Source organism: Aphelocoma coerulescens, chromosome 3, assembly GCF_041296385.1.
Source record: "Aphelocoma coerulescens isolate FSJ_1873_10779 chromosome 3, UR_Acoe_1.0, whole genome shotgun sequence".
In the NCBI taxonomy this organism is placed as follows: Eukaryota; Metazoa; Chordata; class Aves; order Passeriformes; family Corvidae; genus Aphelocoma; species Aphelocoma coerulescens.
Genome location: NC_091016.1, coordinates 71,184,734 through 71,207,159, shown reverse-complemented (window position 1 = coordinate 71,207,159; position 22,426 = coordinate 71,184,734). Strand labels below are relative to the sequence as shown.

Below are 22,426 nucleotides of genomic sequence, written 5' to 3'. Positions count from 1 at the left end.
ATCATGTTGATGGTTCAATCTCTCTTATCCCATGGAAATTCTGGTACAATTCTTTGTACAGTAACACAGTTAGCAAGGCACCCTTAGGTATGAGCTGCCATGGCCACACAGCAACTGGATCAACTGGACACATCAGAAACTCGTCTCTGCTGATGCAAGAACTTTGCCAACAGAAAAGGTCCAAGGGAGAGGGGTAGAACCAAACTGCAAAAGCAGATGAATTGTCACTTCAAAAAACAAAAGCACAAGTTTTGTGTAATGTATGCCATTAACAATGGATGAAGAAAGTGCATTTTCAGTGATGCAAAACAATAGATAAAGATCTAATATATTTGTGAATGGCAATAGTAATACCAGTACATTTTAGAACAGCCTGTCCAAAAAATATTTTGGCTGCAGTACAGAGAGAAAGTCCTATGGTATGACATATACATATAGACCAACAGCAATAAACTGCATAAAAGTACACACTGCAAATCAAAGAGGGGTGGAAAGGCCAGAGGCAACAAGGGGCTTTGATTTAGTGCATTTAGAGCACATCCCAGTTTAAAGAGCATGTACACAACTAAAGACATCATTACAAATGAGTCCAGTAGAGAATATCAGCAGTATAATGGCTAGAGTTGTATATTACAGATTTCAAAGCCAATTAAATTCTTTGCATAGAAGCACTGTGAGAATTGCATAAGTTCTTGGGCCTGCCTTCTGGATTGCTGTAGATCTTTGCTAAAATGCTGTTGAAGACATTTGGATACAAAATCCCTATTTAAAAAAACAATTTTTTAAATAGACATCTGGAGAAATAAGTTGGTATTCTGAATGCTCTGGAGAATCCTATTACACTGATTGCCAATCCTTTCCTATATATAACAGCCAACTCTCTTACAGTGTGTGTAATAGTGAAAGGCAATTCTGTTGTTGCTGGAGAACAAAAAAATTCATTCCTTCAGCAACATTTTAAAGATTCCTAAGTTTGTCACTTACACTGTAAAGGCAAAAGACCTAATGGAAATGTACTCTGAGTTTGAGGAATGATACCCAGAGGTTTTAAAGGGAATTTTTTTCCTCTACTCCTGCCTCCAGCAGAGGGTCTGAGTCAGGCCAGTTTTCTAGCCTCCAGGTGGCCAGCTCTGTTGCATATGCAGGTAAGATCTAAGTGATTCTTTTCTATATGTGTCTACCCTGCCCCACTCCTCCTTAAAAGGGTGTGGTAAGATTATGGCTCCATCTCCCAGCGTGAGGGAGAATGATGCTTTCTGTCAACTAAGTACCAGCCAGCTGATTCCTAGTGGCATCCCCATTTCAATGGGCAGCTGGCTCTGTCTCTCCAGGGAATTACGAAGTCCCATAAACATGAAATACAGACTAATTCAGAGTGCAAGTAAGAACAACGTGTATCTGCATTAAGACTTGAGACAGAGTATGGAGGAGTAAAATTATTAAAACCTATTTTAGAAACAGGTTTACAAAATTCACTGCTTCCATAAGTGACATTAGGATTAATAGGAAGGTCAAATTATGCTTAGATCATTTGTGCTTCTTGCACAGGTGTGTGTATATGTATAGATTTCCTTGTCAGAAACAACACAGGGGAACCTGAAAGTCCAGCAGAGCTTTTTTCTGTACAGCAGATAAGTGAATATTATGGTTCAATAAACACAGTTATGGGAACTAGAAAAATCACCACAGTCCATTGGCCCTGTTACAAGTGCAGTTGAAGAGAATATGTAAACAGTGACAGTGGCAATTTTCTAAAGTTAGTATTTCCAACTAGCCACCTGCAGACCAAAGACACCACTTTTGATACTTTTTGATACTGACGTCAGAACCAATGTCTGTAGACGGACACAGAAAATCTTGACAAAATGGACTCATCCTTGACCTATTAGTTTATTTCAAAAACCTTCTGTTCATTTGACTTACATACATCAGGGAATGTTGTTGGTATTTGATCCTTTCTCTGTGATTCAACAATGTGGTCTATGTTAAAGGCAACCAAAGAAACTGAAGGGAACTAAAGAAACACCTTCACTGACTAATCAAGGGAAATGCTTTTGTAGTTACATACTTCAAACAAAAGTGCACCACAATTTTTCAGAACAAAACTGCTTAACTTCACCATAAAGGTAATTTAAAGAAGTGTTTTTGCAGTCAACAGTGACTGAAGTTAAGAACCATATTTTTTACAATTCTCACCTATTACCCTTCCCTCAGCATTAGGCATTCAAAGCTGGTCAGCTACTTAGGCATTTAAAAGGTCAATTTGCAAAGTATTTTGGTTTGCTAATTTCCACAGTTAGATAGAATATTAAGCCATGTTCCAAATTTACCATAAATCATGTCTAATTTTCTAGTTCTGAGGAAGCTAATGGAGTATAATCTCTAAATTAGGGCAAACAGTCAAATTTATAGAACTCTTGATTTTTCACTTGAGCCCACAGATTTTTGTCTCTATCTGAAATGTATAACTTTTCTTCAAGATTTTCTGTCCTTGTATCTTTTCCAGCAATAATTTTGCAATAATATCTGAGTAAGTTTTGATGAATTGTTGATTTGCTTGGAGTGTTCATGTACTGTGGGATAGACCTAGAAAGGACCAGAAATCTAGATAGAGCAAATTACTCTGAGTGTTTTTTGCCAAGCAGACAGCCATAATTGCATGATAAATTGGGATTTATGGCTCTAATGCCTCCTTACTCCAATATTGGCAAGCCTGAACTGTTACCAATACTACCATACAGGCTATTGCTCAGAACACATGGCCTCCTGTTTTCTTTCTCTTCAAAATCAAAGTTGTGCAGAAGAAAGAAGAATAAGGTCCTAAAAGGAAGGAAAAAGGTGTGAATTCTCAACAAGACTGGAGTAGAACAACAGATCACTACCAAATTAAGCACATTAAATTTTCCCTATATTGCCACATATACAATTCACTAGGACGAAAGCCTACACTCTCTCTGAAATCCTTTTTACATTCACAAAAGAAGATGTGCACATTAATGGATCCCGGGATGATTTTTGAAATTCCTTTCAACACACTATGTTTCTCCAGAAGAAGAAAAGTTGCCAGACAAGATCAGGCTGATGTTGAAGAAGTGCCTCTTTACTCCTTTTGACCTAGACATGCTGTTTAAAGGTAACATTTATCATCATTACTGCACTGTGCATCCAGCAACAGCCTAACAAAAGGTGCAAAAATTCCAGGATGAAGGACACTGTCTTTCTGAAAGTTCAGAGCCTGGATAGCATCCATACTTCTTTCACACTGTGGGGAAGGAACAAGCCAGGCTCTGTGCATGTCATTCAGATGGCAAATAATACCAAGTCAAGTGATTGCAACACCAGAGTTGCAACGCCATGTGTCAGAATTTCGGGCACCATTGTGATCATACCTCAATGCAATATTTCCGTACTAGATGCAGCTTTTTGCCAGAGTGCAAGTAAACTTCATAACTGACTGCCACAAGTCAGTCCAGGAGCAGGGAATTTTCAAGTGGCTCAGGCACTCTAGTCTAGGAGAAGAGTAAAAAAGGAGTGTGGCTGCAGCACTGGGAACAACGGCGCTTGTTCTCCTGCCTTGAGTGAAAGTAAACAAGTCCACTGTTACCTGACTTTGCCAAACCTCAAAGTATAATGCTAGAAGGAAAAATAAGTTTTACAGAATTGAGCATATACAACCCTTTTCTTCCCTTCATAAATTGTATGTTACAGTAGTTGAATTTACCCAAGTGTTTACAGTATGCTATATATATAATGGCACATTTAAGCTTTGTAAAGGGTTTGGAATATTTCAGAAATGTCTCTGGTGCTGAAAAAGGCTAATGTATTACAAATAATATAATATTTTAATTCAGAAAAAATATGTTTGGGTATTTTAACCTAGCATAAGGGTTGGGAAACTGAACAAGGATGCTATGAAGCATGACTGACAAATCAGTCAAGCTAGTCTGCTTCAGATACATATTGTGCAAGGCATTATCACTGCGATCAGTCACAAAAAATGCATATTTAGTTTTTTTACATTAAATACTACACCTGTGAACCTATGTAAAAGATATACAAAATATAAATGTCATCAGGACTGTATATTTCAAACTTCTTAAAATAAACACAAAGTATATATATATATGTAGGCATATAGGTTGTAATTTCAATGTCAACACTAGCACAGTTTGTCTCTTCTAAATACAGGCCTGTATACTTCCTAGTCCAACACATGCACCTACAAACACATGATCATGCATACAGCTTTACGTTCTGCTGTTTGCAGAAGAGTCAGAATATACAGCACTATACATTGTTTCAACTCAAAATTGATTGGCAAATTAAGAAAGATGCTGTTCAAAAGAAATTCCTTGTGAGCTATTTGATAAAAAACAAAAAGACCCAGAGAAAACCAGGGATATAGCTATTTTGTTTCAATAAAAACACTGAAGACCATGGTGATGATGACCTAAGATTCAGAACGTTTTGTCCGGCATGTGGTGGGGGTCACTCTTGGACAAAACACAACAGTGTGGAACTGGTTGCTATGACACATACCAAACACAGTTGTAGTGAGGCATAGAGCTTTCACACCACCATCCAACCCAGCTCTGGGTTCAGACTACTGAGGTCTCTGACCGAAAGGAGACAGAGTTGTATACCGTTCTTCTCACAGCGGGAGGTGCTGACGGGGATCTGGATGCCCATCTGGAAGGTAGGCGTCGATTTGCTGGCCGAGCGGGACGGGAGAAGCCCTTCTCACTTGAACATTTAGCTGGCACACATATCTAGAACACAAAGGCAATTCCTTGCTTTAACAAGTCACAGCTTTTGTGGAATGCAGCGGGAATGCAGGAAGACATTTGTGATGACCTCAGAACAGGTGGTTGGAAGCTATTAAAAGGAGTACAGCAATGCACAGAATGCAAAAGAACAGCTATTTCTATGGACAGGGATTCTCACATCAGTTGTGGTTTAAAATACATGAAGACAAGTGTCAGACACAAGGAAAGGTATAAAATGATAGTGCAAGACAAAACTGACATTCGCCTCTTATCTCTTAGTTTCTGGAAGTTTTTCTGTCAGTGAATGCTGTGAACTATTCCAAGTGTAGAACTCAGAATATCATCTGATATTACTGGAGTATGATTTACATACTTTTCAGGCATTTTTTGGTAGATCCTATTTCAGGAAACTCTGTTTCCATTAGTTCAGTGTGAAGCTGTTTAACTTGGTAACTAATTCAGAATGGTTATGTGTTAATACAGTGTCATGTCTACCTGCAGAGATATAAACACAGAGGAAACCAAACTGATTTTGACTATAGCTATATTGATGTAAATTGGAAAAAATGAAAATAAACCCAGTACCTCATGCCACATGTAGTACTTTACATCTCTGTGACATTAATTCTGCTGGACTTAAATGGTAGATCCTGATCAGGCAGTATTCTACACCTAGTTTCTACAGATAGAAATGACAACATAAAATGTGAGCCTGTGGAAAAAGTCATTATTCCTTTCCTCCATATTCATTGATGAAAATTTGTTTGCCTGTCGAAAGTTTATTGGATGAAAAAGAAATCAGAAGCTTCATGGCGTTTTTCTTTCTGTGCTGAAGTAAAGATGTGCCTGTTAAGCAAGACATTGCATCACTGCAAGGCTGTCGGAAAGACATGCAGAAGAAAATCTGCATGGTCAGATTCTCAGCTGCTTCAATCCATATAGCTCCACTGAAGTCTGTGAATTTGTGACAGTTTAAGGCATACCAGATGGCAGCCTGAACCCATTTAAGTTTCTCAGCTCAAAACACACCTGCCTTATCTTTTTTGAGATTCCCAGAGGCATATCTCTGTGCTTTTTGTGGACTTTTACAGAACCTGCAACTTACAGCGTGTTTTTCAAACCATCTGTTTGCTTTTTTATTAAGAAAGAATGTTGGCAAAGGCAGTATTTCTAAACTTCTGAAAATAAACTTCAGCCAAATATAAATTAATTAGTCATGCCATGCTCTTCTGTTTCTGTGAGTCTATGCTTGAATATATAGGAGAATCTGGAACTGAGACATGAGTAAGAGAAGGTTACTTTATTAATGGAAACTTTATGGAGCCACAATACCCCTTGTCATAGGCAGTTCCAAGGAAATCCTGAACCAAAGAGCACCCTGGATACTGAAGAATGTTACCTAGGACGTCTAGGGTTTGGGGCATGGCCAAGTTTGCTTAAGCCCTATGGGAAGTCTTATGACATAACACATCAGCTAAAGGAAGGAGAGAGGGTGTTAAAACCTGATTGGAAGCTCTCACTAGTTCAATCCTAGCATAACTGCTCTGCAGTAAAGAACTAGCTTTACAGAACAGCAGCAGGGATCAGAATCTGGCATATGCCTTCACTGCTCATTCTTACTTACATGCTCCTGCCTTCCCACAACTCTGTAATCTGCAGAGGCAATGCTCCTGATTCATCCAGATCCTGGCCTAACGTATCTATTTTTACATAACTATTTACAATGTAATGTTAGTCTGCCCCATTTTAGAGTCTGAGGCTTGTTATGAAACAAAATTGTTTTGTTTTTGCCATTCTTATGAACCTTACCTCTGGTAACTTCTGTCTCTCTTTTCCTTGCTTGAGTTGCTGCCCAATATGCCTGGCTGAATTCCTTGGAAAGTCTTGCTTTTCTTGCTCAATCTGGAGCATTTCTAAATACTGACTCAGTGTCTCACAACCCCCATTGGTGATTTCAGAATTTGCCTGTGCCCACTTATCTTTGCAGCATTTTGCACTACACGGAGAAGTCGCTGTTGATTTTTCATAGGTTTTCAAAAGCTTTTCCACAACACCGTAGTTCGACCTTGAGTCAGCTGAACGCGGGCGACCGGATAAATTACTTGGTCTCCAGTCATGCTCCTGTAGCATGTGCCTATAACCACTAGTATTTGGAAGTCCATTCAAGTGTTTTTGCTGCCCTGCTGTCCTGACAGCTTTGCTGGGGTTGCTAGTTTCTTGCTCCTTTGCTGGAGAGAGGTTGGGATTTGAAACACAAGATGTATTTACAGTTTCTGCCCTGCTAGTAGCAGAGTCACACAGTGGACCACAGGGTTTGTGATCTTCTGATGCTGTTTGAGGCACCTGAGTTTGTTGCAGAGCACTGTTACCTTTATCTGTGTGAAAGACAGTCCGATTAAACTCATCAATCTTTGCTGCTAGCATTTCATTTCTTTGGTTCTTTCCCAAAGTATACCTGGTGTCTTCCAAAAGATCATTGTGCAGGGTAGCAGGGCCATAAAAGTCATTGCTGTAAAAAGGGCTGCTGTGAGACTTGGTATTTTGTTTCTGGTGCATCTTGTTGCTTTGGGCCATATTTCCATCTGAACAACTCTTTTGGGCTGACAGTGGGGAAGGCTCATTTTTATTGTCTTTTCCAAGCTTGCCCATATCAAATGCCCATGTGTTGTGGCAGAAACTTGTTGGAACATTGCAGTCATTTTTGGTTACAGGTATTGCAGCAGTTACCATCACAGGGACTTTCACAGCCTGCCCTTCATTTGCACAGGCTGCTGCAGATATTTTCTTGTTTGCAGGTGAAGGATTCCTCAGTTTCCCTCCATTCCAACAATCCGGAGCCTTGCAATTGCTTTTGATGCCTGGATCTCTTACTGGTGCTTCTGTAAGCTGTACAACTGCAGAAAGTGAGTTTGTTAGGTGCCGAGAAGTGCTCCGTGGAGGAACTGGTGGAGCTTCTTTCTTTTGCCAAGGTCTGAAATCTTTTCCTATGTCACCAGTAAGACCACCATAAGAAATATCTTTCAAAGCCTTGGTGGACCTCATCAGATTCTTCCTATTATTATGTTCCTCTGTTTCAAAAGCAGCTGAAGTCTGTGATTCATTGCTGGACACATGGTTCATCTCAGGCAGAATAACTGTGTTTTGGGTTTCCTCAAATTCCCCCAGGAAAGGAAGTGACTTCATTCTGGAAATAACAGAAGAGGTGTTTTAGGGATGAGCAATAAGGAACCGTCCAGAGAACCTCAGCATGGCTTAATTCTCCCCAGGAGCAGGTGTTTTAACACTGGCTACTTAAAAAGGTTTGGGAGCAGTTTTGTTGCAGCTGTTACACCCAGAATAATCAAAACACACGTGAAATATTTGAGGAAAGGTCAACAAAGGTCAACAAATCCTTTCCTTTGCCACTAAAATTCTTCTTCTGAGTTTTTTAGATGGCTGTTTTCTTATCTATGCTACAGTAAGGACAGTAGGATCTTGTTCTAATGACTCCTGAGTCTGCCTGACTATGAGCTGAATGAAGAAAGCTGTAGGACACAGTGTATCCCTTGTGTAGGTTTCATAACCCTGCACATGAGATCTGTCTTTTGAGATCTGTTAAAAAAGCACCTTTAGAAGTTATGCATCAGCTATCAATCTATTTGCTTTAAAGATACAAACAGCAGCCCAGCTAAAATAATAAATTAGTGACAGACGTTCAACTGATCACATGGCAGAGTGTGAGAAATCCCTCTGATCTTTGGGAGCATCTGAGAAGATCTGAGAATTTCTGCACAACTCAAGAGACAGTCTGTTTTTTGCTAGAGAAGACTCTGAACATTGAATTTTTAACACGATGGAATGTTCACTGGACATATTTTTCAGGGTCTGACTTGCCATCTTTCCATTAGTACAAATGTATGGTTGTCCTTCCCTCTCTTGCCTTCTTTGTACTCTTGGATCATCAGCTCCTGACACATCCCCCATGCTTAAGGCTAGATTTGGGCTTTAAGTAAGAAACTTCCCAGCATGACAAACCCATACAGTGGTTGTACAAACCCATACATATGTTGTATAAAACGACATGGAAATGGGGCTAGAGCAGACAGAAATATCTGTTCACTTTCCCAATCCTCTGTACAGCCATTAGAAAAAATACAATTTCATCTCATATAAATAATAATCTGAATTTGTAGATAAAATCTGTAGATATCTGTAGATAAAATCCATTTTACTAGTAAAACATGCCTTTGTATCATATTTCAGCATATTTTATTTGAATGTTTTATGCTGAGCACTGAAACCCTAGGAGGGTAGGAACTGCCCAACTACTAATAAATCCATCAGCAAACATGCCTTCAAAGGGAAAAGCATAAGAAGCATTATTCATTTTCTTCCTCTAAAATGAGAAGTCCGAACATGTTTTTACCTTCTGTGATTGGACTTCTTTCGAATTTCCTCTTGATAGCTGCATAATTCTTCACTGACTCTGGCAAGTTCTTTAAGAGCCTTTATAAATATAAAAAACAGTCTTTTAATATATACATTTTAAATGGTATCTCCAGAATTAGTTTGAAACTTGTGGTCATTTGCATTTAAGATTCACAGCAGAGGGAAGTAGTTCAAGAAAAGATACAAAAATGCCCCCACCTTGTGAACAGAGGTAAAGAGCATACTGTTAACACATTTAAACAGTGAGAAGGCACTCACTGATAGCAAACCTAGGAGGAAGTAGAGACAGTGACTTGTGAAAAAACCTAGGAGGAAGTAGAGACAGTGACTTGTGAAAAGCCAAAATCAGGGAGATCAGTTCTTTAGCTTAAGCTGGCAGGCCAAAGTCCTCAGTGTTTTCCTCCCCCTTGTAACTGAAACATGATCATACTTCACTTACTACATTGAGATCACCAATATAATTCTTGGTATTTTTCTCGGAAGTTTTAATGCTGAGGCTGTTTTCAGGTTCCTTGTGGCTCTCAAAGGCCAGATTGTCCATTAACAGGGTATTGTTTCTGCTCTTGTCTCTGGGTTCTTTCCATTCGTGTCCTGTTACACCAAGCAAACTCCCTTTCTCCATTCTGTCATTTGCCACATTGTGTTGATGGTTCAGCTCCACTGTGTCATTCTCTTGCAAAGTAGGGGAATGCATGGACAGCTGCAGCATCTTGCTCTGAATGGCCTTGCTATCATGGACGGTCATATTGCTCTCCCTTCTAAGTTTCACCTCCTGGTAAAGCTGAAAAGACAATAGAAATTCTATTAAATCATGGTATTGTAACAAACTGTATGGCAAAGCCCCCATATTTATCTTCTGTTTTGAATGATGCTTCTCTCAGTAGCACTGATTAGAAAGATTCTATACACATGTTAGTAGAAAAATGCTGAGTCGCCTAGTGTGATAACTCACACCATGATTGCCACAGGATAAGGAAAGGGCTGCTACCATTCTCAAACTCTCTGCCATAGCTTTAATGTATGGCTTCCACCCATGGCTGGGACTGGAAGCGATCTCATGAGATAACTGGCCCTGCCTTGAGCTGAAAGCTGGATGGTTGTTTTACAAGTAATATCAACACACTGTGGTGGACACAACTGTGATGTGATGGATTGGGAATGTGGGGGAATGTGAGGGAGAGAGAGTGTTCTGGCTATGTTACAGCCTATTAAAGTATGTTATTTGAAGGAGGGGAAGTGAATTCTCATCAAATACAGTACCATCTGCAGTAGAGCAGACTCAGTTCTCAGATAAGTGGAATTCTTCCCTATGACTGGAGTGATAGGTCAGTACTGCAGAATGGTATTATTTGGCAATGTCCTGTGACCCTCTTCTTTCATGCTGTCTGCTGAGGTCCAGTGGCTTCATTAGTAAATGAAGAGGTGTTAATTCTGGTCACCCAGCACATTCAAACTAGGAACTGTGGTAAATTATAAATTAGAAACAATAGCAACATCATAAAAATCTCTTCTGCTTACAGTGTAATTTCCAGTGCCAAGAATCCCACTGCTCTTTATAAACATTCATTCTTAACTTGCTCTCACGAAGAAAGCACACAGGCACCTCTGAACAGCCATCTGCCTGCCCTCTCAGAGTGCACAAGGCCATCACAACAGCTTTTGGAAGGACAGTGGAAAAGAATAACAACATGAAGGACATATGGCCATTTCATGGGTAGTGCTGTGGCTTAGAAGTATTCTCACGTTCAGAGACTTAACACTTGACCTCATCCTGGGTTTTCAAATTTCACTCCCAAAGACCAGCTGCTCATGGAAACTAAGGGCTGAACTTTGCCATTTCCAAGAAATAAGAGCCTCATACAGATTCAGCTTACCAGTAAGAAGGAAGGATACCACCCCATAACTCTAATATCAACTCCTAAACCCCACAATTCTTCCTGAAGGAATTAAGTTACGTTTGGTGGGCTAGAGAAAACTACCAAAGTAAAATTCAAGCTAAGGGAACACAAGTATTATTGAGGAAATCCTTCTACAGATAATGGCATTTGAAAGGTATCTATCTCTCCTTTTCTCCAGCCATGTGGCTTTTGGAGAAGAAATGCCAGGCATCTGAAATCAGCAGCATCTATAGACACAGCTTAAGAGGGGACCTTAGGATTCCAGTGATCTTGGGATATCATCTGCAGTTTTGTTGGGCCCTGCAGTAGCCAGCAAATTGCTTCATTCACTTCCCCTCAGCCCCATTCCATTCTTTATCTCTTTTTCTGCCTCTGTCATGCTTTCCTAATCTCTGTGCTAATAAAGAATATGATGAAAACAGTCCTTGCTGACATTGTCAGATCTACTAATAGCCAGAATACCTTTTCATTAGCATCATTCCAAAACAGTTCTTATACCTAAGAGAATGAAATTCAACTACATACACAGATCACATTACTAACTTTTGGAGCATTCTCAGCCTGGCAGTGAAATTAGGGAAGATGCACAGAAAAGTCCTAACACTAAAAACAAAATGTGGCAAAGACCATCATACCAAAGTCTGCAAGAACTGTGGGTAAAATATAAGAGACCTGACATTATGGAGCTCACCTGCAGGCTGGTTTAATGTGCAGTGTATGGCTGCAATTCCTTTAGCTCTGACTGTTTTTCTTCGCACTTTCATGTGAGCCATCTCTGCCATACATTCCTGTGTTGCTCAGCCACAGGACAGTGCTGGCAGAGAGCAAGCGAAACCACCCCATGTGTATATTAGATGGAAAATGTGGAAAGCTCACTAATGAAAAAACTTGCCTCTGTAGGCTGCCCAGCAGACTCAGCTAATGCATTAGAGAGTGTCAGAGGGTTTGGCTGAAGGGACAATTTGAGGATAAAAGAATAATAAATAATTGCTCTATTTCTGGAAGGAAATGCATTGCAAATGGCAGGGACTGTTTGCTAGTATGTGTAAACACAAGTGGTTTCAGAACTTTCATGCTATTTACTGTATCTGTTTTCTGTCCCAAAAGTTATCCATAAAAGGAGCAGGTTCTAGCCAGAATAATTCTGTATCACACAGTATTTCATATATATATATTATTTTTAATATTACCATTTGCCCCAGCAGGCCTGTGCCATCTAAATCCTTTTGGCTAGACAATTATGATACCTAAATTTTTGTTTCTAGATATGCACTTCTCTAATCCCCATATTGTTCAGTATGTACTTGAAAAAAGCATGTATAATGTAGGCAGCATGGCTCATGCCCAGTACGTGCACCGCAGTATGTGCACCGATAATCTCATAGCACACAAAGCCACATTTCACCTCCTACTTTGTATGCATGACTATTAAATGAGCAGTTGGAAATACTGCTTAATCTCAGGATCTTCATCAGCTATTAGAAACTTACAGTGACACATAAGAAATAGGATATAATACAGAAAAAAAAAAAATTGAAGTGACTCCATGTCACTTCACACCAAGTGAAAATGAGTGCTCAGATTTTTGTTTAAAAGTACCTCTTCTATTTTCTTCTGCATGACCTTCCATTGACATTCCCATTCTTTCCTTTCATTGTCAAATCTCTCCAGCAATTCCATTTTTTCTTTATTCCAGTTCCTCTCGGTATTCTCCAGTTGTTCACGCAGGTCCATGGCTACAGTCTGTGCAACAGCAAAGACAGCTCTGCTTTTTTTCTTTCTTCCCTGAATGTTTCCTGGAAGTTTATGAGAGTAAGTCTTACTTATGTTTTATTCTAGCTTTCAGGGAACAAAGACAACCAAGAAAATTCCCAAAATTAATAACTCAAATGTACTTGCAGGAGACAGAATTACACAATTGCTTGATATTTATCTGGACCGTGTCTGAACTATGGATGAACTAAGCAGTATAGGACATAAACCCAAAGGCAGAGATGCCCAGTCTGGAAAGGAGAGGTGGAACACCCCACGTTCAGCATCACAGAATTCAGTAACATCTGCCACAGCAGGATCTGTACCATGATCACTTTGCATCTTTGCCATTACTCTTCACTGTAAATGTGTTTTCAATGAATTTGAGTCCGTATAATACTGAATGGCACTTCAGGATCTTGGGATCCTGCAAGATCTGCCCTTGAGGGTGAAAGCTATTTTTGTGTTTGTTCAAAAGACAACTGCCAATGTAAAGGCATCATGTTTGCTCATGCACTCCTTGCACACATGCAAGGAGCACGACAGAGACTGATACATTCTTTTGGCAATTGAAGACTGTAAACTTGATATATGCAGGGAATTCTCATGGCTACATGAATGCTTTGGAATTCATGAAGGAAGACAGGACAGGAAAGCTAACAACAAGTACAGACATATACAGTAGAAATCATTTATATATAAAGGACAGTGGGTCACTAAAAAGAGTTCAAGAATTTTGGTTTTAGGAATCTAAATCTATAAATGTTAGTTTCAGGACCAGCATAGGGAAAACTAGAAAATATTCTCTAATAGCACTAACTCCAGTTTTGTTCAAAACCTTTCTCAGAATATTAGACTAATTTGTGCTTCAGTTTCTTCCCTTCAGAAGTCTTTAGCATCTTAGTGTCTGTAAATGAAAAAACTATTAATTGAACCACTAAACAGGCATGTTTTAAGGGAAATATTTAAGATCTACTCTTTTGACTTTGGAGCAAAGCAATTACAGGTTTTACAGGCCTGGTGTTCCTCTTGCTTTCTTAGGCTTTACACTAGAAAATCCACTACCATCAGAGCATTTACTATGCCAGCAAGGCTGAAATAACACTCATTAATTCAGTTATGATGGCTCCTGTGATATAATGCCAGGTGCACAGGCATTGATAATTGAGTTTGTTAACTTCAGCTCTCAAAGCCAGTTGTTGGGTTACCTAGGTGGACATGGAATCTAGTTCTAGTAGTAAAATACCTTTGCACTTCTTTCGTCTCCTGGCAGAAACCAAATAGGTAGGCAAATGAATTATCAGAGAGTTAACTAGGGGTAATCCCAGTTTACCTTCCTGCAATTTGTTCCTTTTCCTGACTGATGATCAGTGATTGTCAATTCACAGGAACTGCTGATTTTACTTCCCACATTTTCTATGATATAATAAAAATTCACTCCTGAGCAAAGTTCTTCCCCATCCTGTACATTACTGGCAAGTCTTGTTGATTCAGCTGTGGCTACCATGTAATCACCACGTACCAGTGTCTGCATTATTTCAGCTGACTGGGAAGATGATGCCAAACTTGGAGTCAGCTTCTTTCATGTACAAGTAAGCTCAGATGAAACCCAACACGTTACTCAGGACTTTGGGTCATAGGAAGCCCTCCCACAGGATCTCCCAAGCCATCATGGGCCCAGCCTTAACTCAGGGCTTGCAGAACAGTTTACCCAAGCACCTGTCTTGGAGTAAAAAACTTGTCTCTGAAATGACAATCTGTCCCTCAACTACCAACAAACAGATTTCAAACCCTTCTTCTTTGCCCTGCCTAAAAACACACAGAGCAACTTCATAAAACCATAAAATTCCTTGAAACTAGGAGCTGCTGAAAGACAGCACAGAATTCCCGTCAAAAAAGAAGCCAAGTACTGGTTTGCTCACGGCCTCTTGGGGAATGCAGCCAGGCTACAGAGACTGCACTTCTCCAGGCCAGCATTTTGGCTTTGTTCCAGACTCCAGTAAGCATTGACCAAAAAACATTTGCAAAAAAATTCTATTACAGTTAAGATCTATTGCAATTGAAGCATCTATTGCTAATGAATTTTAAGAATATTGCTGTACTTTCTCACTTTGCTAATTGAAAGGTTGCAATTTTTAGCACTGTCGTTTGATTTTGGTTTTGGCTACATTTATGTCTTTATAACCTTTCAGGATACCTCTGAGAAATAAACAAAAGTCAACTCTCTGCTCCACTATAATACTTATACAAATATATGCCAGAAAAAAACATTTAAAGACCCCCATATGTAAATGCCATAAAGTCATGAACAAGACAGGCAGACATAATCTGTCAACAACTTGCACAAATGGTGATTTTGCTAGTGCACTTAGTAATAATGACCATGCTTTAATCAGCCACACATTATTAGAAAGGTCAATACTGTATAGCATATTTGTTTTTACACATGCAAGAATAGATATAATATGTACTCCTTTCAAGCATGAATATAGCATTGAAAAGGCCTCTGGTGTTTCCTTAGTGCTGGAAACTACTATTGCCATGTTGGCATTCATCTTAACAATTTTCAAATTGTTTCATATGGAACTCTGATTATAAAAAGAGACTGAAGACAGTCAGAAGGAAATCAAGTCTTGAAAAAGGATAGTTACAGAAGTTACAGATGGTCACTTGTAGCTCTAAGATCCACAAAAAGCTTGTATTGTTTCTTAGGCTTCTCGGATTTCCTCTTGACAAATTCTGAGAAGAAAACTCATGTTTATTGATGTTAGCAGCTGGATGACTATACAGCTTCACTGCTGTCGTACAGTAGATCAGTTCCTCAAAGACTTTGACTCCTATTTCTACTTCTCTTGTCCCCACCCCTTTCTTTTTTCTTGGTGTTTCCTTTGGGTCTGTTTGGGGTTATTTTGGTGGAGTACATAGTGCAGTTTTGGTAATACACCCTCTGTGTGTACAGTGCACCGAGATTTCCCCATGAGCATTTCACGTGGCTTAGGCAACCCAAAGGCATGTAAAATGCCACATTATCATTTGCTCTGTGGATCAGAACAATATCTGTGCTCTTGCAGTATTGGCAATTTCTGCATGTCCTAGACAAGGTCAGAAGCTCATTACAGCAATCAAATTAAGCAAATAATCAATTTTGTCTGCATCAGCTGCATTTTCCCTTAACTTTTCTTTTAGCCCTTTCTCCTCTCAAGCAAAAAATATTTTAAGCAACTATTTGATGTTAGTCATCATTCCCCCATATCTTACCCTTTCTAGCCACATATTAAAAATGCAAGATAGCTTGCAAACAACCTCTAGCAACTTCTGAAAATAATCTGCTTGACATCAGCTGAGATGATATTTTTCAACAGAGTTTAATCAGATTGGATGTGCATAATCATTCAGATACAAAAATCTTCCCTTGTTTTTACAGAAAAAAATGCAATCAAATTATATTTCCAAATAAGTGCTGTACTTTGGATGACTAGGAAAATTGTAAACATATGTATTTGTTCAATTATAAATGTGTGCCATGTGTCATGATAACACGCACTTTAGACATAAAAAGAAAGTACATTTGAGTGAGGGAAGGGAAAGAAAAGAGAGAGGGAGAAATGAGAGACAGTGAAAGAAGAAAGAAAGAAGAAAGAGAAAGAGAGAAAGAGAGACAAAGAAAGAAAAGAGAAAGAAAAGAGAAAGAAAAGAGAAGAGAAAGAGAAGAGAAGAGAAGAGAAGAGAAGAGAAAAGAGAAGAGAAGAGAAGAGAAGAGAAGAGAAGAGAAGAGAAGAGAAGAGAAGAGAAGAGAAGAGAAGAGAAAGAAAAGAAAAGAAAAGAAAAGAAAAGAAAAGAAAAGAAAAGAAAAGAAAAGAAAAGAAAAGAAAAGAAAAGAAAAGAAAAGAAAAGAAAAGAAAAGAAAAGAAAGAAAAAGAAAAAGAAAGAAAGAAAGAACAGAGAAAAGAAGAGAGGACTCAAGTGCACACAATGCTATCTGTCATCCCTGTTTTGTTAATATATCCCTGCCTGCACTGAAAAAACTAACTGAACTTTAAGAATAAAGACCATATATAACATATATGAACCTGACATTACATATAAATAACATTGGAGGGATGTCTAAATAACTGTTTCCCACATCAGAAATTTGCCTTCTTTTTTAATCTTAACTGTTCAAAAACACTGACTTAAAATAAACTGCAACCATACCTTTCATGGAATAAGAAATCCTTTTGGAGTTTTTCAGTCCATTTCTAGGCAGCAGCGAAAGCAATGAAACACACAGCTAGCAGGGATCCTGTTCTGTGAATCTTGATCTTTAAAAGAAACAAGAGAGCTAAGCAAGACACAATCTTTCAACTGGGGCAGCATTTGCAACTCTCTTTGAATAACTCCTCAACTTTTGCAAACTGGAAAACAGTTCCGTTCAGCATCATCCCCGCAGCTGGCTTCCACGTGACGTCAGTGCACGGAGGATGGTTTTAAAGCCATCTCTTCCAACCCCCAGCTTTGTAACTTTATATCTCCTCATATTTTGTGTAAACAACTCCAAGTCCAGGACATTTTTAGGTTTTATAGTGCAGTCCAGTCTTTAAAGCTTGCCAAAGCATCTAGTGTTAATATTAAAGCTATGACAATAGGCGATTTTAGATTTCTTTTACTGTTGTCCATGCTGTAAAGGAAGATTTTTTGCTGTCTTCCAGACCCAGTTTTCAGGGTTACATTTTTTAGTACAATCATTTTCAGCTTTGCAACTTGATCCTCCTTAACTGCTTTGTAAAGGGAGTTTTGTTTAAAGCAGTGGTTTTGTTGGTTAACAGATATCTTAAAGAGCTAAAAGCAAAGCACTGCTCCCTAAAATCTTTTTTTGTATTCTAAATATGCTCTCACTTATGAAATGCAGAATTATTGAGTACTGTGTAATCCTACTGTCTTGCATTCTGGGAATGGCAGTAACGGTTTCTTTGGGATATACCCAAATATTCCTGATACTTTATAATATTTCTGGATCAGATTCTACAGTCTGCTAAGACACTTTGTGTCTCAGCAAAGCAAAGCACTTGAAACTGAATGAAGAATCTCCCTTGAGCAGGGAAACTCATCTCTGGCACAAGGCTGGTGAAGAAGGTCCAGAAACACCTTGGGCTGGATATAAATCCCTGGGAGTGTCCATAGCAAGTGTTGGCATGGGACGAGGGGAGTGTGACAAAAGCAATCCAGCAAGTGAAAGTCCACAGGAGAACCTGAAGCCAGAGCAGCAAAATTTAGCTGCTCCCCCTGCTGAGCCGCAGGGAGGAAGAGCCCAGCTCGCTCCTCAGGTCCCTGCCCACCACGGTAACTCTCCTGTTACCCGGGATAAACTGCTCTCATTTGGCCCCCGGAGAGAGAGCCCTGGGGAGAAGCTTCACACACACTGCCCTGCCGGGTACTGGTGCTTGGGTGTGTCTGCAGACAGCGACTGAGACTGGCAGCAAGTGCATCTCTCAGGGAACATTTTGCCCCACATGCGCCTGGAGGAGGGCCACAGAATACTTGATTTGGGCAGCACAAAACTGACCAAATCCTGCTGTCAGACAGATGTCTTGGAATGCCCTAAGCAGGAATATATTTTTGTAGGCAGTGCAGCTGATGACAAGAGGATCAGTGAGACAAAGGGCACGATATGAAGATTCACACATCCTTTGCTTAGTCAGCACTCTCCTCTTTGGAAGTGTAAGTTTTTATCTGGTAAAATCCATTATAAAATCCATGCACAGTATAAAGATTTTAACTCTGGGTGCATTTTATCGTAAATACCAAACCAGGTTTCAAGAAAAACACATTTTTTCTCCTTATATGGTCTAGCTGTAAGTCTCAGCGAATACATTAATTGGGTGCTTATTCTGCTCCCATGTAACCTAAATAATGGGACTATTTGTGAAAATTGTAAAGATGATCAAAAAATTGAACAAATATGCCCCAAGTACACAACTGAATGTTCCCGAAGAAAATCCCCAGACTTAAAAGTCTGAGGATTTAAATCTAAAGAGACAGTATGACTTTCTTTGGTGAGGTTAGGTCTCAAGTGCCAGCTGACATGGCTGGGAGTGAAGCCGGAGTGCCTGGGAGCAAAACTGAGCCCACAGCTGGGGGCCAGGCATCACAGCACTGCCTCCTCCCTGAAGCCAGCACAGCTGCACTACTGCACATGAAGGCAGATTCCTAAGACATGTTTTTTTATTCTTATGCATCAACATAGGCTATTATTCTTGTGTCTTTAATATTGCTAACTCCATGCCTCTCATCTTGCTACATGGACTCTTTGAAGTAAAATCAGTAAAAATAAATAAAACAATGGACTAAATCCCAGGCTTAAGTTCTCAGTCAGGCAAAAGCCTACATTTCTGTCAGTGTGAGGAATTAGAAATGCATGAGACTGAGGGGCTCATTAGGAGACAGGCACTGGACCCACCTCATAGGTCAAAGTGGCATGTTAAATTCATCCTGATATGGAAAAGGTGAGACAAAGAAAACAAGAAGTAAGTTGTAAAAACATGGGATCATTGTCCTATATACCCTTAAGGGTAGCAGTAGAGACTTCTGCTTTTGAGGATAAGAAATTATTCAACAGAGAGTGTCCCTACTGTCTGTCCTCCAGCATCAGCAGACAAAGCAGAAAATGTGGCTTTCTGGCCTCTGGCACAGGTAAAATAAGCAGGAAGGCTACTGCAGGCTTATTACATCCAACATATTGCTTCCACAGGAAAAGCAAAATTTGTCCATATCTGGTACCAGCACTGCTTTATCAAAAAAAGGTGCAAGGGCATTTTAAACAAAACCTCTGCTAAATTTCTCTTCATTATGCAAGACTGGAGACAATGCAGCATGAGTTTCAGCATGGGCTGATCATAATCTGATCATATACTCAGGGCAGTGGCTAACAAAATGTACTCAAGACCACTTCAGGGCATCTTCAGGTCTGCTGCATCAGCTTGGTTATGGCACACCCATTTTGCTATGGCCACAAAAGCTAGAGACAAGAAGGAAGAAGAGCACTGTTGCCCCTTCAGTCAACCCAACCTCAACATTAGATTCCTGAATGATGTACACCTTGATAATCCTGGTATACATACCTTGGGAGGGGATATATACAACGGGAAACGGGAAGAAGGGAATACAAACTCTGTCTCGTCTTACTGTTGTGTGCTTCTGCAACAGGATAGAACTCAGTGGAGAAACAGAGCCAACAAATTGTTATGTCATGTCGCTGCTCCAAGGTTACATTGGAAATCGGTGGCAGATACTTTAGATGTTTACTTTAAATAGAGCCACCGTAATTTTCCCCATAGGCAACTGCATGTGTAATGGCAAAAGTTGGGTTTGAATATCACTTCCCCTGGCATTAAATCAGAGACAGAAATGTAAGCCAATGGGAACTTCATCCCTGATACTGATGCCTTTAGAAGTCTCCTACTCACCTATCAGATTCTGGGGTGATTAAGGAGAAGGGCATGTAATACCCTGAAGCTCTGCTTGTTTTCATAAACAACTCCCAAAGTTCATGTGCAGTTCATCTCTTTTTATAACACATATCTAGACAGCCATGTTTTTGGCAATTTTCTATTTTCCAACTGCCAGGCATATTTCTGCACCATAGCACCTGCTCTCTTCTAGTTTTGATTCTGAAGCACTGGTGACATGTGTCAGCAGACACTTATTCTATCTCTAAACTGGAGCTTCAGGCATGGATATTTTTAGTTGAAAGAAATATCTCTGAGCCTGAAGAAAATGGTCATTTTAACATAATGGGAATTTTTCATTAGCAGTAAAAGAAAATATTTGTAAAGGGATTTTTTCAGGGCATTCAGAGCCAGCTCTAAATAGGAAACAAATTTAATTGAATTTTTCTGGTTGTATTAAAACAAAAAAATTTCACCTATTCCCTAAATTACATAAAAATTCATTGGAGATAGTGCCAATTTCCACAAGTATAAAGATATCATAGTTAGATCTACAGAAGCAAGATCTTTTTCTTTTGAAAGAATATGGAATAAGTCCCCTGGGAACACAGGAAACAAAATTTAACATTTCAGGGAAGTGCTAAATTAAGGCAATCTCATGTTTCAAAGTCAATGACTTTTTTTCCCTGGAACATTTAATATTTCACCAGAATACTCCAAAATGGGAACTGTGAACCTGCTGAGATTTGAACTGATAGGCAACCTGGCATATCCAGCTCCTTGCCAAATGCAAGCAAAATCTATATTCCTCTCACCTATTTCTCTTCAGAACCCCAAGCCACGCAGCAGGCAGAATCAGTGAATCAGCAGTGTTCTGTCTGTCTGTGCCCTGCCTGACTCCAATGCAGTCCTGCTAGAGGATGCTGATATATTCAGCTGCATTTGCTCACTCACCTGTGAAATGGTCTTTGCCCACCAGGCCAGTAACTGAGTGGGGAGAATCTGCTCCCTTTCTTGGCAAGTACAATTACTGCATTTCATAACACCAAGTCATTTCAATTTAGCAAGACATAGAACACTTATTTCTTTGGCTAGATCTTATCTTCTGGCTATGGATAAATGTCCATACTCACTCTATTAGCTTTCTCAGCATCTTTTCGACTTGTGCAATATCTGGTGTGAAACACATCAGCAACTCCAATCACTCTCTTCAAGCTGAATGCAAAAGGACGAGAAAAATACTTCTCATTTCTCACTGAGATTTCTCTGTTTGTGGGGTTCCTCACCATTCTCCTTGCCCATGAGAGATTCAAAGATTGTGGGGAGCTTCTAAAATGACTTTGTACACTTTGGTGTGCTTTAATTTCAGATTGTAGCCTATGCAATAGCTTCCTAAATGTCCCAAAACGTCTCAGCTTTGATTTTGCTTTGTTGATGCTTGATGGAAAGCTCCAGCTTTTGTGCAAGAAAAAACACTGTGAGAAATCAATGGGGTTGTAATTGCCAGCGCTGTGCAGAGATAATCTCCACCTCTCATCTCAGTAGTTCATTCTTACCTTTTCTGATTTCTGAGAAAGAAACAAATCTTTCCCAACTACTTTCCAAGATTTATTCAATGTATGAATTCAGTGTATTACTACTTTAGAGTATTACTGTTACTGATACACTCTCTGTAAATCAAACCTTCTCTACTCATTTTTATTACACACAATACCAAGAAAGGTATAAACAAGTGTGGGTTAAAATCTAGAAGCCCAGAACTTTAGATCTTAGATTTAAGTATGGCTTTTTCTCTCTTATAGGAACTGAGTCAGTAACATTTAAGAAAATCCAAATGCTTGTTTTTTCCTCCACAGGAGATACTAAAGCAGAAAGAAACTGAAAAAGTCAGTCTTGTGCTAAGATTTGGTATGACAAGTTTAAGCCTCAAATTATCGTATTTTTAATGTCCAAATTGCAAATCCACACGGGAAAAAAACCCAGTATTTGCAGCAGTTGCTGAAAAACAAAAGGCCTTTTCCACTTACAGAAATTCACTGTGAATTATGGCTTGATCATATCTTGCCATAATACTTTCTAATTTGTGGAACTTAACTTTTAGGTAACTGCATAAATTAAAGCATCTTAGAAATGCTTCAGAATTACCTTGGGCCTGACT

At 39.4% G+C, this 22,426-nt stretch overlaps 1 protein-coding gene across 1 annotated transcript; it reads right to left on the bottom strand.

The window, feature by feature from the left end:
* Positions 1-351: 351 nt before the first annotated feature.
* Positions 352-17,179, bottom strand: KIAA0408 (KIAA0408 ortholog). The gene is made up of 6 exons (XM_069010816.1): positions 17,039-17,179; positions 12,692-12,888; positions 9,634-9,975; positions 9,172-9,251; positions 6,576-7,950; positions 352-4,769 (listed from the first exon to the last, which is right to left on the bottom strand). The coding sequence occupies exons 1-6, from the start codon at positions 17,043-17,045 to the stop codon at positions 4,599-4,601; spliced, it is 2,172 nt and encodes a 723-aa protein (XP_068866917.1). The 5' UTR covers positions 17,046-17,179; the 3' UTR covers positions 352-4,598.
* Between the last annotated feature and the right edge of the window lie 5,247 nt (positions 17,180-22,426).